Source organism: Hyla sarda, chromosome 5 (genome assembly GCF_029499605.1).
Source record: "Hyla sarda isolate aHylSar1 chromosome 5, aHylSar1.hap1, whole genome shotgun sequence".
NCBI classification, from domain to species: Eukaryota; Metazoa; Chordata; class Amphibia; order Anura; family Hylidae; genus Hyla; species Hyla sarda.
The window spans coordinates 354,944,172-354,970,698 of record NC_079193.1 but is presented as its reverse complement, the minus strand read 5'-3'; the positions used below and the strand labels follow the sequence as shown (position 1 = coordinate 354,970,698).

Genomic DNA, 26,527 nt, shown 5'->3' with positions numbered 1-26,527 from the left:
AGTTCTTTCCACAGATTCTCGATTGGATTCAGGTCTGGGCTTTGACTTGGCCATTCTAACACCTGGATATGTTTATTTGTGAACCATTCCATTGTAGATTTTGCTTTATGTTTTGGATAATTGTCTTGTTGGAAGACAAATCTCCGTCCCAGTCTCAGGTCTTTTGCAGACTCCATCAGGTTTTCTTCCAGAATGGTCCTGTATTTGGCTCCATCCATCTTCCCATCAATTTTAACCATCTTCCCTGTCCCTGCTGAAGTAAAGCCCAAACCATGATGCTGCCACCACCATGTGTGACAGGGGGGATGGTGTGTTCAGGGTGATGAGCCGTGTTGCTTTTACGCCAAACATAACGCTTTGCATTGTTGCCAAAAAGTTCGATTTTGGTTTCATCTGACGAGAGCACCTTCTTCCACATGTTTGGTGTCTCCCAGGTGGCTTGTGGCAAACTTTAAATGACACTTTTTATGGATATCTTTAAGAAATGGCTTTCTTCTTGCCACTCTTCCATAAAGGGCAGATTTGTGCAGTATACGACTGATTGTTGTCCTATGGACAGAGTCTCCACCTCAGCTGTAGATCTCTGCAGTTCATCCAGAGTGATCATGGGCCTCTTGGCTGCATCTCTGATCAGTCTTCTTGTATGAGCTGAAAGTTTAGATTTGCAGTGGTCTGATACTCCTTCCATTTCAATATTATCGCTTGCACAGTGCTCCTTGGGATGTTTAAAGCTTGGGAAATCTTTTTGTATCCAAATCCGGCTTTAAACTTCTCCACAACAGTATCTCTGACCTGCCTGGTGTGTTCCTTGTTCTTCATGATGCTCTCTTTGCTTTAAATGGATCTCTGAGACTATCACAGTGCAGGTGCATTTATACGGAGACTTGATCACACACAGGTGGATTCTATTTATCATCATTAGTCATTTAGGTCAACATTGGATCATTCAGAGATCCTCACTGAACTTCTGGAGAGAGTTTGCTGCACTGAAAGTAAAGGGGCTGAATAATTTTGCACGCCCAATTTTTCAGTTTTTTATTTGTTAAAAAAGTTTGAAATATCCAATAAATTCCGTTCCACTTCATGATTGTGTCCCACTTGTTGTTGATTCTTCACAAAAAATTACAGTTTTAAATCTTTATGTTTGAAGCCTGAAATGTGGAAAAGGGTTGAAAAGTTCAAGGGGGCCGAATACTTTCACTATGCACTGTAGGACGAATATTTGTCTATATATTGAAGAAATATTGCGAATTCAAATATGGCCAATGCCGCTCATCACTATTATCCAGGTCCCAGCGGCATTTTTAAACTATGATTACTTCATAGTGTCCTGCAATTGCAATGCCTGCAAAAGTTTTATGCTGCCCTTGGTTTGGCCAGCATAAAATTAATGACAGGTTCCCTTTAAGGAAATTTTTTTCACCCCACCTCCATTTCTCCCATGTGAACTTACTGTCGAGTATTACGCCAACTAGTGGTTCATAGTCTTTATTTAAGATTTCCCAGAGAGCAAATGGTTCTTTAGGGGTGTCAGGAAGAATTCGGAAAAGAAAGGAAACAGTGTAATCTGTAGGAAGACCTTCTGGATGAATATTTCTGTAAAAAAGAGAGCACAGGGTTCAAGTTTTTGCACAGCTGCAAATTTAATTTGTTGTTCCTTTTGTTTATATATATTGTATGTAGTCGTAGTCAGGTACTGCGCATGCATTGCCTTAAAAAGGACTTGTTACAAAGATTCCCTAAACTGGGACATAAAGGGGTACTCTGGAGGAAAACTTAATTTTTTATTTTTTTAATGAACTGGTACAGATTTGTTAATTACTTCTATTAAAAAATCTTTATCCTTCTAGCACTTATTAGCAGCTCTATGCTACAGAGGAAATTCTTTGCATTTCAATATCTTTTTTCTTATCCACATTGCTCTCTGCTGACACCTCTGTCCATGTCAGGAACTGTCCAGAGTAGCATAGGTTTGCTATGAGGATTTTCTCCTTCTCTGGATAGTTCCCGATACGGGCATCAGGTGTCAGCAGAGAGCACTGTGGACAAGACAAAAAAAGAAATTCAAAAAGCAAAGAATTTCCTCTGTAGCATACAGCTGCTAATAAGTACTGTAAGGATAAATAGAAGAAATTTACAAATCTGTTTAACTTTCTGGCACCAGTTCATTAAAAAAAAAAAGTTTTCCACCAGAGTACCCCTTTAAAGAGGTGGTCAAGTGGTATCAAGTGGGTGGTATCTACTAGCTTAGTTCTACTATGTGAGACCTCTGGTGACACCTGCTGCAAGCGGGATTCTGCCGACTGAATGTCTGCAGTATGAATGAGCCCTTAGAGAGCAGACAGATGATAGATGACAACTCATGGGGGGCATTGAGGCCTAGTGTCTAGGTGTATGGGTTGTGGCTACATGACCCTAAATCATTCAGTGGGGTGGTCTTCATTTTATGGTGCCCTCTTTGCAACTAGTGGACATTAGTGTTGAGCGGCATAGGCCATATTCGAATTCGCGAATATTCGCGAATATATGGGCGAATATTCGTCATATATTCGCGAATATTCGCATATTCGTTATATTCTCGAAAATTCGCGTATGCGAAAATTAACATATGTGAATATTAGCATACACAAAATTAGCATACGCGAAAATTAACATATGCTAATTTTCGCATGTGCGAATTTTCGCACGCCAGTCTCACACAGTAGTATTACAGCCTTCTTTACACCACACAAGCTGGAAGCAGAGAGGGGTGATCACTGTGATGTGTACTGTGAAGAAAACAAAACAAAAAAAACGAATATTCGTAATTACGAATATATAGCGCTATATTCGCGAAATTTGCGAATTCGCGAATATGCGATATTCGCGAATAATATTCGAATTGCGAATATTCGCGAGCAACACTAGTGGACATTGGTACGACAGATGACAATGGATAACAGGGCAGCAATAGCCAGCCATAGCCTTGTGTATACCTGGTAGGTTGGGACACCAGTGCGTCCTTGTGTATTCTGTAGCACGGGAAGTTGTTGAAGGTTCCTGGTTCCATAGAGATCCCATCCATGGCCGCATATTCCTTTTCCACCAAGCCAAACATGTCCATCATTTTAAACCCTTAAATTTGAAGGTGTAAAGTTACTGTAACAAAATCACAGATGAAAGACTACTACTTAAAGGGGTACACCGGTGAAAACTTTTTTTTTTTTTTTTTTTTATCAACTGGTGCCAGAAAGTTAAACAGATTTGTAAATTACTTCTATTAAAAAATCTTAATCCTTGCTGTACTTATTAGCTGCTGAATACTACAGTGGAAATTATTTTCCGTTTGAAACACAGAGCTGTCTGTTGACATCATGACCACAGTGCTCTCTGCTGACATCTCTGTCCATTTTCGGAACTGTCCAGCGTAAAAGGAAATCCCCATAGAAAACATATGCTGTTCTGGACAGTTCCTAAAATGGACAGAGATGTCAGCAGAGAGCACTGTGCTTGTGATGTCAGCAGAGAGCTCTGTGTTTCAAAAAGAAAATAATTTCCTCTGTAGTATTCAGCAGCTAATAAGTACAGGAAGTATTAAGATTTTTTAATAGAAGTAATTTACAAATCTGTTTAACTTTCTGGCACCAGTTGATTTAAAAGGTGAACTCCGCCCCTAGACATCTTATCCCTTACTTAAAGGAGGGGGGATAAGATGTCTGATTGCGGGGTCATGATTTCAGTGCCACGCCCCTCATGACATCACATCACGCCCCCTCAATGCAAGTCTATGGGAGGGGGCGTGGTGGCCGCCACACCCCTCCCATAGACTTACATTGAGGGGGCGTGATTGTGACGTCACGACCCCCTTCGCTTGCTCCAAATGTTCGGAACATAATGTTCTGAACGCTGGGGCAGCAGAGTACCCCTTTAAAGTTATATTACCCCCCACATCCATACGATGCACCGTAAATGCCTGATAGATGAGGGTCCCGCACCTACCTAGAGAACAGTGGTGCTACACTGATCACACAACTCCTATTAACCCTTATGGGGGTTAAGGAAAGTTCGTAAAACAGCCTTTTTATTTTGTTTTTGGCTTTCCAACCACTTTCGTCTCACACAACCAGGCTTGAGAAGGCCAGGAGACCCTCAATCTTAAGATAGGAGTGAGTGCCAGGGTTGGAACCCACATCTATCACACATTTATGGCATTTAAAGTCGATTCATTAGACCATTGCCCAATGCTCCAGTAAAGTTTGTGGAGGTATCTTTCAATACTGGACACAGGCCATGGATCTATGTCGCAGTTTTCAGAAGAAAGAAAGGACATCATTCACTTTGGAGATGGTGCGGCACTGCGTTATAGAGTGTGCTGGAGATAGGATGGCGAGTGGGAACAGGTGTAGCTGTTTTGCCTTAGGCGGTGCTCAGATATGGTAGACAATATTCACAGTGTCCATAGAGAAGCATAAAGAAATATCGGCACTCACCAGTGTGGCTGTGAAGTCTTCTTTATTGAGACATACTCACAAGTAAGGGTACAGAAGAGAGGGGTGTTGGGGGGACAAGTGGTGGCGACCGAGCTCCTGTTTATTGAGACATACTCACAAGTAAGGGTACAGAAGAGAGGGGTGGTGGGGGGACAAGTGGTGGCGACCGAGCTCCTGTTTCACACGCCTAGCGCTAGGCGCTAGGCGTGTGAAACAGGAGCTCGGTCGCCACCACTTGTCCCCCCACCACCCCTTTCTTCTGTACCCTTACTTGTTAGTATGTCTCAATAAAGAAGACTTCACAGCCACACTGGTGAGTGCCGATATTTCTTTATGTTTCTCTATGGACACAAAGAAAGGACTTATTTCTCATCTCATACAGCTTTTTCACAAAATTCCACAGGGGCAGTCTGATGCAGAAAACCAATTTTCACAAATTCTGTTAGGGAATTCACAATGGTCTGAGGACTGCAACGAATATGGCTGCAAAGAGTGTCTTTTGTGTCTGGAATACCTGATAAGTCTATAAATTGCATAGACAGCTCATGGATTTCATTGATTGCTGTGTAATACTTCATGTTACCTCTGGGGGAGCTGCAGGGAACTTGTGCACTAAAGACCCGATTTAGTAAGAATGTTGGGTTTTATTTGTGTGAAATGTTTCAGATTTGCATGATTCCACTCTATTCACTATGGGGACACAAAGGTCAAAAAGTTCTGACCATCTTTTTCTTGGTGGCAATATCCAGCCATTTACAGGATTTTGCGTGTATTCAATAGTAAAAAAGGTTGGGTTGTGAGAACACGTGGACCATGCCACTTTTTCTGTCCAACAAGTGTTTTTGAGCTTGTAGGTTTATTTTGATGCATTGAGTCCCCCCCCCCCCCCCCCCCCCCCCCCGATTATGCTCAGACTAATGCTATCATTAGGATTCAAATGATCAGAGAACAGTGCATGGTGGGAGTTCAGCTGACAGTTATACAGTTAGAGCTGAGCAGTTAAGTCACATGTCTGACAGAGGGGTGGGGTTAAATTGCAGTCTGTTTCTAGGGGCAACCAGTAGAATTCTGAAAGCAGCTAGAAAAAGACATAAAGTTGCTCAAAACGAGTATAAAAGCAGTAAAGCAAAAGATTTGTAAAGTTAAAAACGGGTTTATTTTAAGCTTCATCAGTTAGGGTCTATTCACACAGCAGAATTTCCACTTGAATTCCGCCTCAAATTAGAGCCCTTAGGGGGAGATTTATCCAAATCTGTCCATAGGAAAAGTTGCTGAGTTGCCCATAGTAACCAATCAGATTGCTACTTTCATTTTGCAGAGGCCTTGTTAAAAAAGGAAAGAAGCAATCTGATTGGTTGCTATGGGCAACTCAACCACTTTTCCTCTGGACAGGTTTTGATAAATCTCCCCCTATAGACTTCCATGGGATTCCGCACTCCCATTTACACTTCTGAATTTCCGTTTGCGGAATTCCGCCTCAAATTAAAGGGGTACTCCACTGGCCAGCGTTTGCAACATTTAGTTCCGAACACTGTGTGGGCGTGGTGGGGGTTGGCCACACCCACTCATGAGTTCATGCCACACACGCTTAATGCAAGTCTATGGGAGGGGGCATGACCGCCATCACGCCCCCTACCATAGACTTGCATTGAAGGGACGTGGTGTGACGTCACGATGAGGTGTGGTTGACCCCCCACGGTGCGCACGCAGCGTTCGGAACTAAATGTTCCGAATGCTGGCCAGTGGAGTACACCTTTAACGCACATAGACTTCTATGGTATTCCGCACTCCCATTCACACTTCTGAATTGCGGAATCCCATAGAAGTCTATGGGTTTTAATTTGAGGCGGAGATATACATTGTTATATTGTGAGAAAAGCACAACCAGCTCACCCCGCCCGGGCAGATGGAGCACGGATCCAGGTGCTGGACTACCCCAGAACAAGTAGAAAACAAAGATATGGAATCCAGCGCTTGGTGCGAATAAAATCCACATTATGCGAAAATGACAAACACAGGAACACAGGACGCGTTTCAAGCACGTTGCGCTCTTAGTCCTGACTGATAGCGTGCTGTGCTTGAAACGCGTTACCTCCTGTGTTTGTCAATTTCGAATAAAGTGGATTTTATTTGCACCAACAGCTGGATTCCATATCTTTGTTTTCTACATTGTTATATTGTAATTCCATATGCCTGTTAGATTTTAGGGTTACTCGTGAGCTTTGGTAGTAATGCACTGATCGCTCTTACCAAGGAAGGAGTATAAGACGGCTATAATAAGGTATAAGAAACAACAAAAAAGAATGGCATCAAAGATGAGATCTAGAAATAAATACTATCAGGGGTCGACATGGGAATACTAACGTACCTGACACGCTGTTGCCTTGAATATACGCCCACGGACAAGCTGAAAAATATAGAAGTATATGAGTGTCAAACAGGTGTGTACACATTCAAAGGTTACTAGACATGAGCAATTCGTTTCGGAACGAATACTAAACTTAACGAATGTTCCCGTTTTCGGGTGTTCGTTACAATCCGAATGCACGGAAAAAAAAAATCGAATATTTCCGAAAAAAAAATACGAATATACAGTTAACGAATGCATTCGTTAAATAACGCATAACAAATAATGCATGTTAATGAATAACGAATGCATTCGTTATCAGTAAACCGAATGTAAGGAATGAATTAGATTTTTTTCATTGGGTTTACCTGAGGAACACTTACCTTCCTACACAGGGAAAACTGCAATAAAAGGTGAAAACAACAAGAATCCTAAGGTAACACCTGCTATTTATTACAAAAGAGGATCAGCAAGTGAAACTAATGTGCATTTCGTTTAGTAACGAATTCTAAATTTAACGAATTTTACAGATATAACAAAAGATCCGAATTAACGAATGCATTCGATGTTATTAACGAATGCATCCGAAAACGAAAACTTTTTTTTGGCCTATGCATCCGAAAACCGAATATAACGAATTAACAGCATTCCGAATATTCACAGAACCGAAAATTTTTGAAAACGAACGAAACGAAAAGAAACAAAAATGTTTGGTTCTGCACATGTCTAAAGGTTACTATGAAAAAAATGGCGTCTTCGCTCTACTAACACAGCTAGCCTCATATCTCCCTGTGTATGCAACCGAAAAATGGTGCAATGGCTTTTGTATAGTGAAAATTTAGTTAGTGGTGGTCTGACCACCGGGACCTCCTGCGATCTCCTGAACGGGGCCCCGGCAGTCTGCTGAAAGGGGGCATGCCGACCCCAATTGGAGTGGCGGCAGACACGCCCCATGTATCTCATAGCGATACATGGAGAGGGCGTGTCAGCCGTGGCTTCCTGCAGGGGTCGGAACGGCCGCTGCCGACACATAGCCGGGGAGATTGCAGGGGTCCCAGCGGTCGGACCCCCCCACGATCTATATATATATATATGCATATATATATATATATATAGGTAAAGGAGGAGCACCACACCAGGTGGTACAAGAAGTAGTGGGTGCAAGCAGTCACGGGGGCCCCGGTCCTGGGTCCAACAAGGTAGATAAACAAAAAAGGAATTGACTGCAAGAAAAGAAGAAGCGGCACTCCAAAATGCAGTCAAAAAATCGTGAGATTTATTCACACATCTGTGCAAAGCAACATTTCGGCTCAACAATAGAGCCTTTCTCAAGCATAGGGGATAAGTGATTTTTCACTGCACTACTCCTTTAAGGGACCACTGTATTGGGAAACCATCTACCCAAGTGAAAGGACCCTAACTCAACTGGGCAGTTTATAATTTTTTTTTTTTTTTCTCAGGGATGACATTTTTTTTTTGTCTTTCCTATATATTCACATTCGGTCCTTATAAATGTGAATGAGAAGACAGGCACTCACTTGCGGTTGCTGTCTGGCAGACGAAAGTGATCAGCTCGTCTTCTATCTTCTTGAAGGCATCAAAGTTGTCGACAAAGAACACGTGCCTCTCGCTGGGCTTGCTGCCAATGTTCACCAGTTCCGCGTAGTCTGCGTCCGCCACTCCGATCGCAAAAATGCTGAATCCTGGGGAAAGGAGGAGAGGACTCGGGAGTTTAGTCAGTCAGTCAATGTTACTCTACTGGGAGTTCATATACACAGGTCACAACTGGATATCATCAAAGCCCATAGATTGTTGACGAAAGGCACGGCCGGGCTGAGGACCACACGGTTTATTTTAGAAGACTGAAAAATAACATTCACTTAAAGAGAACCTGACGCGATTAAGACTATGATACAACGTTTCCCATTGTTGTTTTGTCTTTCCAAGTCTTGAGGACCAAAAGGGACCACCCACCACCTGTATGTCTATGGCAATTCAATGGAAACTTTGATCTTCTCTGCTTTGAAGAGATAAATTTAATGGACCCGAGGTATAAAGTGTTACCTTGAAGCAGATTTTTCCTAACCAGAGTGCCTCCAGCTGTTGCAAAACTACAACTCCCAGCATGCCCGGACAGCCGTTGGCTGTCCGGGCATGCTGGGAGTTGTAGTTTTACAGCATCTGGAGGTATCTTGGTTAGGAAACACTGCCTTAAAGTAATATCCTTGCCAAGAAAATGAACAATTCTGCTGATGACTTAAACAGTCAACGTCATTCGAGCAAACTTTGCATGGATTAAAGGGGTACTCCGCTGAAAACATCTTATCCCGTATCAAAAGCATTGGAACTCCCAGCGGCGGCATCCGGGACATGGAAGCTTTGAGCTTCGGCGTTGGTGACGTCTTGCCACGCCCACCTCCTTTCATGTCTATGGGAGGAGGCGTGACGGCTAGTGCGCAGCCGTCACGCCTCCTCCCATAAACATGAATGGAGGGGGTGTGGTGGCCGTGTTTGCCAGTCATTGGGTACAGAGCAGAGTTTGCTCCGTGCACTGAATGACAGGGGTGCCGCAGCGGAGATCGCGGGGGTCCCCAGTGGTGAGACCCCTGCAACTAGACATCTTATCCCCTATCCAAAGATGTTTTCAGCGGAGTACCCCTTTAATAGTACAAGCGAATATAAGAAACTTTGTAACATTTCTTATTAGACAAAAATGCTTCTTTCTCCTGCTATCAAACTTCTTCCCTTTCACACACACCCCCTCCCCTATTACTCTTACAATCGGTTCTGCTTTGTGCTGTGTCTGCAAGACAAGTAGTAAAAGTCTATGAAGAGGTAAGAGGGAGCTCTGCCCACCAACTCTGGGAGAACTGCAAATCTGAGGTAAAGCATGCAGAGCAGAAATCTGCAAAAAAATAAGTACCACAGACAGGTTTGGGAACATGCAGCTCTGTATCTTTAACTAAGCCAACAAGGCCCAGGCCTAGGGTGGCATTTTATCAGTGGGGGGCGGGTGGGGACAGGATTATTTTTTGTGTATCAGGATTAACTTAGGCAGCACAATACACCACTAGGAATATGGCTGTTGACTGAATGATTGTTAAAAGGGTACTCTGGTGAAAAACTTATCCCCTATCCTAAGGATAGGGGATAAGTTTGAGATCGCCGGGGGTCCGACCGCTGGGGCCCCCTGCGATCTCTCTGTACGGGGAACCGGCTCTTCGCCCAGATAGCGGGTGTCGACCCCCGCACGAAGTGGCGGCTGACACGCCCCCTCAATACATCTCAATGACAGAGCTGGAGATTGCCAAAGGCAGCGCATCGGCTCTGCCATATAATTGTATTGAGGGGGCGTGTCGGCCGCCGCCTCGTGCGGAGGTCGACACGCCCCCTTCCCGCGGGCTGTCGGGGCTCCGTACAGGAGATCGCAGGGGGCCCCAGCGGTCGGACCCCCGCGATCTGCAACTTATCCCCTATCCTTAGGATAGGGGATAAGTTGTTCACCACTGAGTCACCACTGGACTACTCCTTTAAAGGGGTTCTCTCTTTTTTTGTAATGAACTGGTGCCAGAAAGTTAAACAGATTTCTAAATGACTTCTATAAAAAAAAAAAAATCTTAATCCTTCCAGCACTTACTTGCGGCTGTCTACAACAGAGGAAATGCTCTTCCTTTTGTATTTCTCTTCTGTCATGACCACAGTGCTCTCTGCTGACCTCTGCTGTCCATTTTAGGAACTGTCCAGAGCAGGAGAAAATCCCCATAGCAAACATATGCTGCTCTGGACAGTTCCTAAAATGGACAGCAGAGGTCTGCAGAGAGCACTGTGGTGGTGACCGAACAGAAATCCAAAGATAAAAGAATTTCCTCTGTAGTATATAGCCCCTAAAAAGTACTGGAAGGATTAAGATTTTTTAATAGAAGTCATTTACAAATCTGTTTAACTTTCTGGCACCAGTTGATTTAAAAAAAAAAAAAAAAAGTTTTCCACGGGAGTACCCCTTTAAACTGGAAATGATGCTGGCCCCCAGTATAATCCCTTCTCCCCCAGGGTGATTTTCCATTACGGTTACCAGGCTACCATTACTTCTTTGGTATGCTGGGGGAATGTGGATCACCTGGAGGAATGAATGTGAATAGAGGAGAGAATACACACTTTGTTCTGTGGGTGTCATAAGTGCTGCAGACATCACACCGCGTCCCACAGCAGCGCCCACTAACAATGACTGAAGTGCCTGGTGATGCAGCTGTTATGAGTAAAACAAACTATTAAGACATCACAGAACGTCTCGGCGCTCCACGTTATCGAAAGTCATTGTTCTCCCTGGAGCGGTTTCATAAACTACTCCTGTGGCGCAGCGCCCCTTTAAGAAGCTCAGCAGGACTATCAATCATAATCTGTCGCCATTGTCTGCCTCTTCTTACAGCTCCCAGGTCCGCTCAAAAAAAAGAGAATAAACATCATTTCTTAGCCAAATACCTTCCCTTTGTATCCGATAATAAGAAACCACTTCACTGCAGCTTTGGGGCTCAGCATGTGAATGAGTCTATTCATGTGACATCTTGTTTTCGGCCTTATTTTCTTCTAGAATGTAATGTAGAACGCAGATGTAGCAGAGCGCAATTTGCCGCTCGGGGCTGTATTGCTTGTGCGTTAAAAAGGGGGTACTGCGGTGGAAAACAATTTTTTTTTTTTTTAAATCAACTGGTGCCAGAAAGTTAAACAGATTTGTAAATTAAACGAAAAACAATCGGCACTCACCGGTCTTCTCCAAAAATGACTTCTTTAATGCAAAATACTCACATAGGGGGAGATTTATCAAAGCCTGTGCAGAGGAAAACTTGCCCAGTTGCCCATAGCAACCAATCAGATCGCTTCTTTCATTTTTCACAGGCCTTCATAAAAATGAAAGCAACAAGCTGATTGGTTGCTATGGGCAACTGGGCAAGTTTTCCCTCTGCACAGGTTTTGATAAATCTCCCCCATAAAACTTCGACAATAGGGGAGAGGGATAAGGTGCAGGGGGGTAAAAACCGGAGGTTTTTACCCCCCCTGCACCTTATCCCTCTCCCCTATTGTCGAAGTTCTATGTGAGTATTTTGCATTAAAGAAGTCATTTTTGGAGAAGACCGGTGAGTGCCGATTGTGTTTCTTTACCTCAATGGACTTATCCATTGCAGTCAGAGCACCACTTTTCCTCCATTCTCAGTTCTCCTGGACCTTATACCTTGTACCGTCATCCAATATCTACCAGCTACAGCAGTGCCGGACATTCCTTTTTCTTTCTATATAGATTTGTAAATGACTTCTATTAAAAAAATCCTAATCCTTCCAGTACTTATCAGCTGCTGTATGTTCAAGAGGAAGTTGTGTAGTTCTTTCCATTCTCTCTGCTGACACCTCTGTCCATGCCAGGAACTGTCCAGAGCAGGAGAGGTTTGCTATGGGGATTTGCTCCTACTCTGCACAGTTCCTGACATGGACAGAGGTGTCAGCAGAGAGCACTGTGGTCAGAATGGAAAGAACTGCACAACTTCCTCTTCAACATACAGCAGCTGATAAGTATTGAAAGGATTAAGGTTTTTAATAGAAGTCATTTACAAATCTGTTTAACTTTCTGGCACCAGTCGATTTAAAAAAAAAAAAAAGTTTTCTACCGGAGTACCCCTTTAATGCTGTGTTCACACAGCAATTATTGAATGCAAAGCCAGGAATGGATCTGAAAAGAGATGAAATCTCAATGGGGGGGTATTTATCAATTTTGCCTGTTGACCGTTTCTTTTTACCCTTTTTTTTTTTTCACTTTGGTTTTCGTGGACATGCACCAAATTTATCATTTGGTGCAAGTTGTTAGTAATTTCGGCTCAAATGTTGAAATCAGCCGTTCACAGCGCCTTTTACACAGAACTTACCCCCACAGAGGACGCGTATTTTACCCTGTAGAGCGGCCATTTCGGAGTCCCTCCTGCAGTATATCAGCAAGCGACGTGAGTTATTTTCTTTTGTGGGGTTTATAGCCGCCATGTGAAATGGATTTTATTTTCAACTTGAGTATTTTTATTTTTTTTTGGTTACTTTAGTGCAGTGGTCTTCAACCTGCGGACCTCCAGATCTTGCAAAACTACAATTCCCAGCATGCCCGGACAGCCGTTGGCTGTCCGGGCATGCTGGGAGTTGTAGTTTTGCAACATCTGGAGGTCCGCAGGTTGGAGACCACTGCTTTAGTGCTTTACCTTTCCTGAACCTGTGCGGCCATGTCCAGCGCTGGCTCAACGGAGGGTGAAGGTCCCTCAGAGACAACTATGTCGCAGGATAGTATTGCGCAGCCCGGGAGGCGTCGCTGCTTTCACAAAAAAAAAATTTTTATGCATGTATTTTGACGCCTTTACATTTTCTGACATTGCTATGTGTGTTTTCCATGTGCAAAATTCCTTGGTGGTGAATTGCGCCCAAAAAAAAACCTCTAAAGGCGCAAAATTGCGCCAAAGATCGATTGGCGCAAATGATGAATTACTGACTAAAGTTAAAAATCACACACAGGACCGTGTGATTTTGAGAAAGTTGTAAAAATGACAGTGAAGAAAATGCGCCAAACTTTGGCGCAAAAAGACACTGCGCCAAAGTATTGCGCCAAAGTTACGTGAAAAAACAAACACATAAATCCTTTGATAAATACTCCCCAATGTTTCCTTCCTATGTGTCCTCTATCTGTGATCTGTTCCTGGCTTTAAATTCAATAATTGCAATAAAAAACCTGAAGGTGTGAACATGGCCTTAGGTAACTGTGTAAGGCTATTGTCACACAGTGTTTTTATCGTTTTTTAATTTTTTATTTGCAACCACACGTTACTTTAACAGGGTTGTCTGGTTATCTAAAACTTCTATGGGATTCCGCACTCCCATTCATCACACTTCTGAATTTCCGAAAGCGGAAATTCAGAAGTGTGATGGATGGGAGTGCGGAATCCCATAGAAGTCTATGGGCTTTAAAGAGGTATTCCAGGAAAAAAACTTATTTTTATATATCAACTGGTTCCAGAAAGTTAAACAGATTTGTAAATTACTTCTATTAAAAAATCTTAATCCTTTCAGTACTTATGAGCTTCTGAAGTTAAGGTTGTTCTTTTCTGTCTAAGTGCTCTCTGATGACACCTGTCTCGGAAAACGCCCAGTTTAGAAGCAAATTCCCATAGCAAACCTCTTCTAAACTGGGCGGTTACTGAGACACGTGTCATCAGAGAGGATTTAGACAGAAAAGAACAACCTGAACTTCAGAAGCTCATAAGTACTGAAAGGATTAAGATTTTTTAATAGAAGTAATTTACAAATCTGTTTAACTTTCTGGAGCCAGTTGATATATAAAAAAAAGTTTTTTCCTGGATAACCCCTTTAATTTGAGGCGGAATTCCGCAAGCGGAAATTCGAAAGTGTGAATAGACCCTAATTGTACGATCACATTGGCTTTGACTATATTTTACCTTCCAGCTGCATTTCTTGAGCAAACTTGATGGCTTCATCTTGAGAGCGCCCATCGGTAATCACCACCAGGACTCTTGGCACACCTTTCCTCATGCCGGACTCCACGGTAAACACATCTTCTCGGACATGCTTGATTGCCCGGCCTGTAACATATAAAAATGTATAGTTTGGCCATATAGTGTGCTAGATTTATACAGTTCATTTGATGTTTCTGCTATACTACTACTACTTGCTATAAATTCCTTACAATATAAAGGTTAATAAAAGTTGTTTCTAAGACTCACATTAGCGACATTATCACCTGAGCCTCTGTTGCAAATTTCCCCAGTTGTGACAGTAGAAATAGTATGCAATACCATAGACATTTGTAAAAAAATAAAAATAAAAAAAAATAAAAATTGTTTTGCCCATACTAGAGACACACATATTTCCTGGATTCACTGCCTAATCAAGGCTTTCAACAGAACAATGGATATGACTGTGTTCACTCTGCCCTAGTCTACACAGCAAAGCAATATGGGTTGCACAAAAACGGGAACAGAAACCTTCACCTTATTGTGAGTACTCTAGTGGCCTATGTGAAAACTGCATTCATTGACCTATCTACATGTATAGTGTTACAATCCTGGCTTATCTAGGTTTCCAACAAAAAAATAGAAGTGGCTTTGCTCACTCTGTCCTACTCTACACAGCAAAGCTGACATAGGTTGCAGAAGAACAGGCTTATTGTAAGTTTTCTTGCAGTATGAAAACTGCATACAGAGCTTTATCTGTGTATAGTGTTATTATTCTGCCTTATTTAAGCCTTCAGTACAATTCAGAAGGCTCTGCTCACTTTGTCCTAGTCTACACTGTAAAGCTGTAGTGAGTTTCATAGATACAGGAACTGTCAAACTATTAATAACCTACTTTATAGGTTCCAAAAATTTAAACCTTTCGGAACACTTGATCTATATTGATTTTGGTCTTGTGTGAACCAGACTGGGCTGTTTTGCAGCCTCATGCAACAAACAAATTCTGTTTTTTTTTTTAGGTTTTCAGAACCTTTAGATGTCAGTTTACTCTAATAGTGTTAAAAGCTATTTTTCTCATACTGGAATAATTCTCAGTTTCTCATACATTATATTGTCGGCCCACACTGGAGTCGGTCAGCTTAAATAAACAGCTCAGTAATTGTTCCAGCAATGGCTCTGCTACGTTACCAAAAAATTTTTACATAAATAAAATGCGAGCCAAAAACATGCAGCCCTTCATATCTGCAAGTCACATAAACAGGAGTCGATTTTATGAAGTGCCAACAACCATTTATCTCGCCTTGCAATGTTTCCTTATCACCATCAGACACAACTTTAAGGAAACAGATAAGAAATTCACAGGGGTGCGCACCTGTTTTTGTATTCCCTCCTTTGTAAGATATATTGTTAATGGCCGCCAGCAGAGACTGCTTGTTTTTATAGGTGCTTAATTTAAATTCAGTCCTGGCGTCGTCACTATACTGAGCGATCCCGACCTGGAAGAAGAATAGTTCTTATTAATAGTCAGTAGAATGAGTAGAGTATACAGCTAATGTACAGATGATAAGGGGAGTGAGTGTGCGCTGGGACTCGTGTATCAATCACACAGCGGTCCCAGCACTGACATACAGGGGATAAGCGTGGCGGCCGCAGGGCATGGCGAACCCCTGTCCACGTCTATCCGACTGTTGGTGACTGCACAGAAAAGCAGGAGAGGTTTGCTATGGGGATTTGCTCCTGCTCTGGACAGTTCCAAACATGGACAGAGTTGTCAGCAGAGAGCACTGTGGTCAGACAGAAAAGAAATTCAAAAAGAAAAGAATTTCCTCTGTAGTATTCAGCAGCTGATATGTACTGGAAGGATTAACATTTTTATATAGAAGTAATTTACAAATCTGTTTAACTTTCTGGCACCAGTTGATCTAAAACTTTAACAATGCAAGGGGCCCCATTCATTGTTTATTGGAATTTTGAAGGTTGGACCCCCACTGGTAAAATATTAATGGCCCATTGGCCCATTCTTAGGACAAGCATAAATAATAAAGTCCTGGAGAGATTCTGTAAACCTACATACTTAAATGGCTATTCTGATGCCTTAAATGGGGAATTCTAAAGGGGTACTCCGGTGGAAAACTTTTTTGTTTTTAAATCAACTGGTGCCAGAAAGTTAAACAGATTTGTAAATTACTTTTATAAAAAAATCTTAATCCTTCCAGTACTTATTAGCTGCTGAATACTACAGAGGAAATTCTTTTCTTTTTGGAACACAGAGCTGTCTGCTGACATCATGACCACAGTGCTCTCTGCTGACATCTCTGTCCATTTTAGGAACTGACCAGAGCCGCATATGTTTTCTAAGGGGATTTTCTCCTACTCTGGACAGTTCCTAAAATGGACAGAGATGTCAGCAGAGAGCACTGTTCTCGTAATGTCAGCAGAGAGCTCTGTGTTCCAAAAAGAAAATAATTTCCTCTCTAGTATTCAACAGCTAATAAGTACTGGAAGGATTAAGATTTTTTTAATAGAAGTAATTTACAATCTGTTTAACTTTCTGGCACCAGTTGATTGAAAAAAAAAAAAAAAGGTTTTCCACCGGAGTACCCCTTTAATTTCCTAGAGGTAGATTTCCCCGTTACCACTAAGATAAGTGCCCATGAGGTGGGCCTGCCATGTTAAATACCCATAGTTCTCTGTATTGTGTGCTTTTCTGGTCCTTCCTCTTAGCTCTGAGTGACAGCTCTAGTAACCAATCAAGAGACAACAATAGCTGTAATCCAAATCTGTGAGGAGAGGCCCAGTCACATGGCTTATGCTTAGATTCCAGGCCCTACATTTTCCAATGACTATCGCGGATGTGTTATTTCAGAGGACCATACATAGATACAGAAGCTGTTGTGTGACCTTACCTGTGTTCCCTCTGGGCCGATCACATCAAAGGCTCCAGCAGTGCTAAATAGGAAACGGGTGACTTTGTGGAAGTTGTCATCTCCGATACTCCAGGATCCATCCACCAAGAAGACCACGTCAGCTCTGGCAGATTTACACACTAAAGTGTAGGAAACATTTAGAAGCCAAATGAGGGCGATGATACCGATAATATGGGGCCATTTCAATGTCAAAATCCAGTGCCATTGGATTTAAAGAGGTACTCCGGTGTAAAACTTTTTTTTTTTTTTTTTTTTTAAATCAACTGGTGCCAGAAAGTTAAACAGATTTGTAAATTACTTCTATTAAAAAATCTTAATCCTTCCAGTACTTATTAGCTGCTGAATAGTACAGTGGACATTCTTTTCCGTTTGAAACACAGAGCTGTCTGCTGACAACATGAGCACAGTGCTCTCTGCTGACATCTCTGTCCATTTTAGGAACTGTCCAGAGCAGCATATGTTTGCTATGGGGATTTCCTTTTACTCTGGACAGTTCCTAAAATGGACAGAGATGTCAGCAGAGAGCACTGTGCTCATGTTGTCAGCAGACAGATCTGTGTTTCAAACGGAAAAGAATGTCCACTGTACTATTCAGCAGCTAATAAGTACAGGAAGGATTAAGATTTTTTAATAGAAGTCATTTACAAATCTGTTTAACTTTCTGGCACCAGTTGATTAAAAAAAAAATAAAATAAAATAAAAAAAAGTTTTTCACCGGAGTACCCCTTTAACATGCTATTACTGCTATTTCCGCAATATTGAATGACCTAGAGGTCATCAAAAATTGGGAAAAAGGCTTCCAGCCCAAAGAGTGAATATAATATCTGAGGTATAAAGTATTTCAGAAAAATCTAAAACAAAGTCCACATTTTTTAAAGTGTACCTGTCATCAAACCATATTTTCTAAACAAACTCAGATTATATTCCCTAACTACTCCTGACAACCCTCCTGCCCTTAAAAAATTTTTCCGAGCTATAAAAAGCTGTGTATCATACCTTCCCCCTTGCTCACATTGTATGAACTCCCAGCAGGCCCAATGTTGCTGAAGCCTGCGAGAGCTTCCCCGCATGCCCTTCCTGAGTTTGGACTTCTGCAAGTCCAAGTGAAGACCAAACTAACTGTTTGACTTGCAGCAGGGAACAGAACAGAGCCACCTAGTGGACGTTTTTTTCAATTACATTAAAAACATATAAAGGTTGAGAATTTTAACAGCAAGTAAAGAGCAAAGTGTCTTATAATAACATAAGGAACAATATATTAAAAGTTTAGTTTGGTGACAGGTATTCTTTAAGGTTTGTGTGGTTCTTCCACATAGCTCCGACCATGCAGTCAGGCCAACACTGTACTAAGGCAAGTCCATGCTAATTCAGGGCCCATATGAATGGTGTCAATTGATGTCACATTTTGCAGATTTGAGCTCACGCACATGCTTTTCCTAGGGCTCTATACCAGTTATTTTGTGACCCAGAGCTGTAATAGAGAAGTAATCTTACCTCTAGGTGGTTTCTTTACCCCCACCCTATGAAGTCAATTAAGAGTAAAAAACATTTTCTTCTATGTCTATAGATAAGTGTAGAATTCACATATATAAAATATAGGGGTTTGACACATATTGACTTGTTCAAGGTAAGGAAACAAAAATCCAGCGCACCCTCCCCAGTATGGTGTACGGATCTGTGCCCGGCAAGGCACACGGCAATGTGAAGAAGAAGACGATGATCCAGGACTTCATGAAAAACAGCTTTATTGAAGATCACATCACTCTTTTAAAACCGACCACACCAACAGACGCGTTTCGAGCGCATGCGCTCGAAACGCATCTGTTGGTATGGTCGGTTTTAACAGCGTGATGTGATCTTCAATAAGGCTTTTTTTCATGAAGTGCTGGATCATCGTCTTCTTCACTTATTGACTTGTTACATGGTGGTACAGAAACCACCTAGAGGTAGCATGCCCTCGAAACGCGTCGGATGGTATGGTCGGTTTTAACAGTGTTATGTGATCTTCAATAAAGCTTTTTTTCATGAAGTGCTGGATCATCGTCTTCTTCTTCACTTATTGACTTGTTACATGGTGGTACAGAAACCACCTAGAGGTAGCATGCCCTCAAAACGCATCAGTGGTATGGTCGGTTTTTACAGTGTGATGTGATCTTCAATAAAGCTTTTTTTTCACAAAGTGCTGGATCATCGTCTTCTTCTTCACTTATTGACTTGTTACATGGTGGTACAGAAACCACCTAGAGGTAAAATACTGCACAGAGAACATCATATGGAAGCCCATATAGAAATGCATTGGCCTTGGTACGCAAGAAACAACTCTGGCTTATTTGAATCATACTGACAGGAATGTGCTGAAAGCCTAAAAATAGATACAATTTGGTGAAAACTACATTGATGCTCTTGGTGTTACCTTCCTTAGCGGCAGGAATGGTTGGAGGAGGAGCTGTTGGCGGTGGTCGGGTTGGTGCAGCGGTTGGAAGTGGCACTAAGAACAAACATTAGAGGTAAATGATTGAAACTGAGCAGATGCCATCCATCTTATCTACTAGTAACAACAGTACTGAACAACCATAGTATACTGTACAAGAAATAAATATATGGGCAATGGCCAGTTCCATGGTGCATTAATTTGATCCATGGTCATCTAACTGGATATATTCTTTCTTACTAATATACAATAGAGAAGCTAGACTGCAGTCATTTATCATGTGTAAAACCAGTAGCGTTGCTACGCGGGGGCGGGGCACCCCCTGGAGGGGCGACACCCTGACTGACCCAGCGCTATCCCACCCAGCACACCCATCCATACATAAATGATTAATTATACTTCCATTCATCCCCTACTGACCTCTGACCTCTCCTACCTCACAACCCTGTATCAGGGGGACACAGCAGCAGGAGAACAGCTCTGCAGAGGCTGCAGGGCGAAAGGACTTCCCGTGACCTATGACCATGTGATCAGTCACATGTGGGGGAGGAGTCAGGCTGAGCATTCATGGTACTGAACTAATAGGAAGGCGTAGGAATTGAATACTGGGGCTATGTGTACAGTGCATGTAGAGAGCTGTGTGTGCAGTGCATGTAGTAGAGCTGTGTGTGCAGTGCATGTAGAGAGCTGTGTGTACAGTGCATGTAGAGAGCTGTGTGTACAGTGCATGTAGAGAGCTGTGTGTACAGTGCATGTAGAGAGCTGTGTGTGCAGTACATGTAGAGAGCTGTGTGTACAGTGCATGTAGAGAGCTGTGTGTGCAGTGCATGTAGAGAGCTGTGTGTGCAGTACATGTAGAGAGCTGTGTGTACAGTGCATGTAGAGAGCTGTGTGTACAGTGCATGTAGAGAGCTGTGTGTACAGTGCATGTAGTAGAGCTGTGTGTACAATGCATGTAGAAAGCTGTGTGTGCAGTGCATGTAGAGAGCTGTGTGTGCAGTGCATGTAGAGAGCTGTGTGTACAGTGCATGTAGAGAGCTGTGTGTGTACAGTGCATGTAGAGAGCTGTGTGTACAGTGCATGTAGAGAGCGGTGTGTACAGTGCATGTAGAAAGCTGTGTGTGCAGTACATGTAGAGAGCTGTGTGTGCAGTGCATGTAGAGAGCTGTGTGTGCAGTGCATGTAGAGAGCTGTGTGTACAGTGCATGTAGAGAGCTGTGTGTGCAGTGCATGTAGAGAGCTGTGTGTACAGTGCATGTAGAGAGCGGTGTGTACAGTGCATGTAGAGAGCTGTGTGTGTACAGTGCATGTAGAGAGCTGTGTGTACAGTGCATGTAGTAGAGCTGTGTGTACAGTGCATGTAGAGAGCTGTGTGTGCAGTGCATGTAGAGAGCTGTGTGTACAGTGCATGTAGTAGAGCTGTGTGTACAGTGCATGTAGAGAGCTGTGTGTACAGTGCATGTAGAGAGCTGTGTGTACAGTGCATGTAGAGAGCGGTGTGTACAGTGCATGTAGAGAGCTGTGTGTACAGTGCATGTAGTAGAGCTGTGTGTACAATGCATGTAGAAAGCTGTGTGTGCAGTGCATGTAGTAGAGCTGTGTGTGCAGTGCATGTAGAGAGCGGTGTGTACAGTGCATGTAGTAGAGCTGTGTGTACAATGCATGTAGAAAGCTGTGTGTGCAGTGCATGTAGTAGAGCTGTGTGTGCAGTGCATGTAGAGAGCGGTGTGTACAGTGCATGTAGAGAGCTGTGTGTACAGTGCATGTAGAGAGCTGTGTGTGCAGTGCATGTAGAGAGCTGTGTGTACAGTGCATGTAGTAGAGCTGTGTGCACAGTGCATGTAGAGAGCGGTGTGTGCAGTGCATGTAGAGAGCTGTGTGTACAGTGCATGTAGAGAGCTGTGTGTGCAGTGCATGTAGAGAGCTGTGTGCACAGTGCATGTAGAGAGCGGTGTGTGCAGCGCATGTAGAGAGAGGTGTGTGCAGTGCATGTAGTGAGCTGTGTGTACAGTGCATGTAGAGAGCTGTGTGTGCAGTGCATGTAGAGAGCTGTGTGTACAGTGCATGTAGAGAGCTGTGACAGTGCATGTAGAGAGCTGTGTGTGCAGTGCATGTAAAGAGCTGTGTGTACAGTGCATATAGAGAGCTGTGTGTACAGTGCATGTAGAGAGCTGTGTGTGCAGTGCATGTATAGAGCTGTGTGTGCAGTGCATGTAGAGAGCTGTGTGTACAGTGCATGTAGAGAGCTGTGTGTACAGTGCATGTAGAGAGCGGTGTGTACAGTGCATGTAGTAGAGCTGTGTGTACAATGCATGTAGAAAGCTGTGTGTGCAGTGCATGTAGAGAGCTGTGTGTACAGTGCATGTAGTAGAGCTGTGTGTACAATGCATGTAGAAAGCTGTGTGTGCAGTGCATGTAGTAGAGCTGTGTGTACAGTGCATGTAGTAGAGCTGTGTGTACAGTGCATGTAGTAGAGCTGTGTGTACAGTGCATGTAGTAGAGCTGTGTGTACAGTGCATGTAGAGAGCTGTGTGTACAGTGCATGTAGAGAGCTGTGTGTACAGTGCATGTAGAGAGCTGTGTGTGCAGTGCATGTAGTAGAGCTGTGTGTACAGTGCATGTAGAGAGCTGTGTGTACAGTGCATGTAGAGAGCTGTGTGTACAGTGCATGTAGAGAGCTGTGTGTACAGTGCATGTAGTAGAGCTGTGTGTACAGTGCATGTAGAGAGCTGTGTGTGCAGTGCATGTAGAGAGCTGTGTGTGTACAGTGCATGTAGAGAGCTGTGTGTACAGTGCATGTAGTAGAGCTGTGTGTACAGTGCATGTAGAGAGCTGTGTGTGCAGTGCATGTAGAGAGCTGTGTGTACAGTGCATGTAGTAGAGCGGTGTGTGCAGTGCATGTAGAGAGCGGTGTGTACAGTGCATGTAGAGAGCTGTGTGTGCAGTGCATGTAGTAGAGTTGTGTGTACAGTGCATGTAGAGAGAGGTGTGTGCAGTGCATGTAGAGAGCTGTGTGTACAGTGCATGTAGAGAGCTGTGTGTGCAGTGCATGTAGAGAGCTGTGTGTACAGTGCATGTAGAGAGCTGTGACAGTGCATGTAGAGAGCTGTGTGTGCAGTGCATGTAGAGAGCTGTGTGTACAGTGCATATAGAGAGCTGTGTGTACAGTGCATGTCGAGAGCTGTGTGTGCAGTGCATGTATAGAGCTGTGTGTACAGTGCATGTAGAGAGCTGTGTGTGCAGTGCGTGTAGAGAGCGGTGTGTGCAGTGCATGTAGAGAGCTGTGTGTGCAGTGCATGTAGAGAGCTGTGTGTACAGTGAATGTAGAGAGCTGTGTGTACAGTGCATGTAGAGAGCTGTGTGTACAGTGCATGTAGTAGAGCTGTGTGTACAGTGCATGTAGTAGAGCTGTGTGTACAGTGCATGTAGAGAGCTGTGTGTACAGTGCATGTAGAGAGCTGTGTGTACAGTGCATGTAGAGAGCTGTGTGTGTACAGTGCATGTAGAGAGCTGTGTGTACAGTGCATGTAGAAGAGCTGTGTGTACAGTGCATGTAGTAGAGCTGTGTGTACAGTGCATGTAGAGAGCTGTGTGTACAGTGCATGTAGAGAGCTGTGTGTACAGTGCATGTAGAAGAGCTGTGTGTACAGTGCATGTAGTAGAGCTGTGTGTACAGTGCATGTAGAGAGCTGTGTGTACAGTGCATGTAGAGAGCGGTGTGTACAGTGCATGTAGAGAGCTGTGTGTTCAGTGCATGTAGAGAGCTGTGTGTACAGTGCATGTAGAAGAGCTGTGTGTACAGTGCATGTAGTAGAGCTGTGTGTACAGTGCATGTAGTAGAGCTGTGTGTACAGTGCATGTAGAGAGCTGTGTGTGCAGTGCATGTAGTAGAGCTGTGTGTGCAGTGCATGTAGTAGAGCTGTGTGTACAGTGCATGTAGTAGAGCTGTGTGTACAGTGCATGTAGAGAGCTGTGTGTACAGTGCATGTAGAAGAGCTGTGTGTACAGTGCATGTAGTAGAGCTGTGTGTACAGTGCATGTAGTAGAGCTGTGTGTGCAGTGCATGTAGAGAGCTGTGTGTGCAGTGCATGTAGAGAGCTGTGTGTACAGTGCATGTAGAGAGCTGTGTGTACAGTGCATGTAGAGAGCTGTGTGTACAGTGCATGTAGAGAGCTGTGTGTGTACAGTGCATGTAGAGAGCTGTGTGTTCAATGCATGTAGAGAGCTGTGTGTACAGTGCATGTAGTAGAGCTGTGTGTACAGTGCATGTAGTAGAGCTGTGTGTACAGTGCATGTAGTAGAGCTGTGTGTACAGTGCATGTAGAGAGCTGTGTGTACAGTGCATGTAGAGAGCTGTGTGTGTACAGTGGGGGGGGGGGGGGCGACATGAGGCACAGTAATGTGGGTGCTTGGGGAGGCATGAGGTACAGTAATGCGGGGGCTTGGGGAAACATAGGGCACAGTAATTTGGGGGTTGGGGGTATAATGGTGACATGAGGCACAGTAATGGTGGTGGTGGGGGGGCAGGGGTTTAAAATGCTGACACAAAGCAGTAGGCACAGTAACAGGGAGAATGCTGACCTGAGGTACAGTATATAAAATGGGAGGGGGCAGGCAGTCATGAGACACAGTATATAAAATGGCAGGGGAGTGCAGGCATATACCCTAAGGCAGTGAAGTACATTACATAAAATGAAGCCTGGGGCAGTGAGGCACAGTATATAATATGGAGGCACAGTATATAATATGGAGTGTATAATTATATAGTGTGTAATTTATTTATGGGGCACATTGTTACTTTTACATTTCAGAAGCATGGTGTATTTCTGGGGGGGGGGGTACGGTTTCTATGGGCTACGGTATGTTGTGGTATTGTATTCGGAGGGAGCACTGTGTGGCAAGGTTATATTCAGAGGGCACAGTGTGTGGTAGTAATAACCAGTGTATGGTAGTATTATATTCAGAGGGCACAGTGTGGGGTAGTATTATATTCAGGGGATACAGTGTGTGCCAGTGTTATAATAATTATTGTTTTCATATAGATAAGAATCCACTGATGAAATGAGGAGCCAATACATCTAGATGTTAAAGGGGTATTCCAATGAAAAACAATTTTTTTCATATCAACTGGCTCCAAAAAATTCAACAGATTTGTAAATTACTTCTATTAAAAAAATCTTAATCCTACCAGTACTTATAAGCTGATGAAGTTGAGTTATTTTCTGTCTGACCACAGTGCTCTCTGCTGACACCTCTGTCCATGTCAGAAACTGTACAGAGCAGGAGCAAATCCCCATATCAAACCTCTCCTGCTCTGGACAGTTCCTGAAACAGACAGAGGTGTGCGCAGAGAGCACTGTGATCAGACAGAAAGAACAACTCAACTTTAGCAGCTGATAAGTACTAGTAGGATTAAGATTTTTTAATAGAAGTCATTTACAAATCTGTTTAACTTTCTGGAGCCAGTTGATATGAAAAAAAAAATTTTTTTCACTGGAGTACCCCTTTAAGTTCTGCAGAGTGAAAATTTAGCTTGAAAGACTCACAGTGGCATGTACCAGCTGAATTAGATAAGGAAAGACTATAGAGAAGACGTCACTGATATAATTGTGTATTCTCCTCACCATGTCCCATCACATCTGGAGTCACTTGTAAGTTCTGCAGTAATGATGGACAAAAGAACAACTCCCAGCATAATCTTACCACCGCTTCGGTCAAAATGGGAGCTGTAGTTTTAAATGGCTAAAACTTCTTTAGCGCTTTCTTCTTACTTTTCAATTGGTATATGTATTATTATAGTGGAAATGGTACTCTGCAATGCACGAACACCACTGGCGTTCACCACAACAGACTGAAAAAATACTTTGGTTGGGGGGGGCGGGTATGGTATGACACCATTTTGTACCGCATCGGGTGACACCATCCCTAGAAACGCCACTGTGTAAGACTACATTATAATAATTGGGGGCACATGGACGGGATATGCCACCAATGACTGAACATCATGGGTCTGTCTGTTATACCCTCGGCCTACATTGGAAAGAATGACGTAGCAGTGATGGTAGGAAGCAGCACGTCTTACACCTAGAGGTGGAGGCAGACAATTCATACTACTGGATGGCCTAACCTCCTGGATGTCAACCCCCTAAAAAGCAACAATACTCTTCTCCAAGCATGTAGAATCTGTCTCTGTGTATATGGTCTCACAGTACATTAACATACATGTAGTTTCCACAATGCTCACGCCGGGGCCTTCACTCTCTTGGATTTGTGCATACACGGTGATTCTGTATTTAGAATTTGGGAAAAGGTCATAGAAACAGTGTCTAGATGTTCCCCCAGCAAGGCTGGCTTCTTGTTTGGTTCCATCTGTATAAAACAGAAAAACAGAAGCAAAGTAATCTATTTGTGCATTAAATAATACTAAACATGCATTTAATTACTATAATACTGCCCCTATATACAAGAATATAACTACTATAATACTGCTCCTATGTACAAGAATACAAATACTAAATTACTGCTCCTATATACAAGAATATAACTACTATAATACTGCTCCTATATACAAGAATATAACTACTATAATACCACTCCTATATACAAGAATATAACTACTATAATACTGCCCCTATATACAAGAATATAACTACTACAATACTGTCCCCTATGTACAAGAATATAACTACTATAATACTGCTCCTATATACAAGAATATAACTACTATAATACTGCTCCTATATACAAGAATATAACTACTATAATACTGCTCCTATGTACAAGAATATAACTACTATAATACTGCTACTATATACAAGAATATAACTACTATAATACTGCCTCCTATATACAAGAATATA

The 26,527-nt window shown here is 42.9% G+C and overlaps 1 protein-coding gene across 5 annotated transcripts in view; it reads right to left on the bottom strand.

Annotated features, from left to right (window-relative positions):
• The window catches only part of COL14A1 (collagen type XIV alpha 1 chain), a 216,651-nt gene that overhangs the window by 54,497 nt on the left and 135,627 nt on the right, over positions 1 to 26,527 (bottom strand). For all 5 annotated transcript variants that reach the window (XM_056522681.1, XM_056522682.1, XM_056522680.1 and 2 more), the window contains 9 exons: positions 25,890 to 26,036; positions 19,650 to 19,724; positions 17,216 to 17,355; positions 15,682 to 15,805; positions 14,295 to 14,438; positions 8,355 to 8,519; positions 6,838 to 6,876; positions 2,976 to 3,114; positions 1,454 to 1,596 (listed from right to left, as the gene is read on the bottom strand). In XM_056522681.1, coding sequence (XP_056378656.1) covers positions 1,454 to 1,596; positions 2,976 to 3,114; positions 6,838 to 6,876; positions 8,355 to 8,519; positions 14,295 to 14,438; positions 15,682 to 15,805; positions 17,216 to 17,355; positions 19,650 to 19,724; positions 25,890 to 26,036 — 1,116 coding nt within the window. The remainder of the gene's footprint in view (positions 1 to 1,453; positions 1,597 to 2,975; positions 3,115 to 6,837; positions 6,877 to 8,354; positions 8,520 to 14,294; positions 14,439 to 15,681; positions 15,806 to 17,215; positions 17,356 to 19,649; positions 19,725 to 25,889; positions 26,037 to 26,527) is intronic.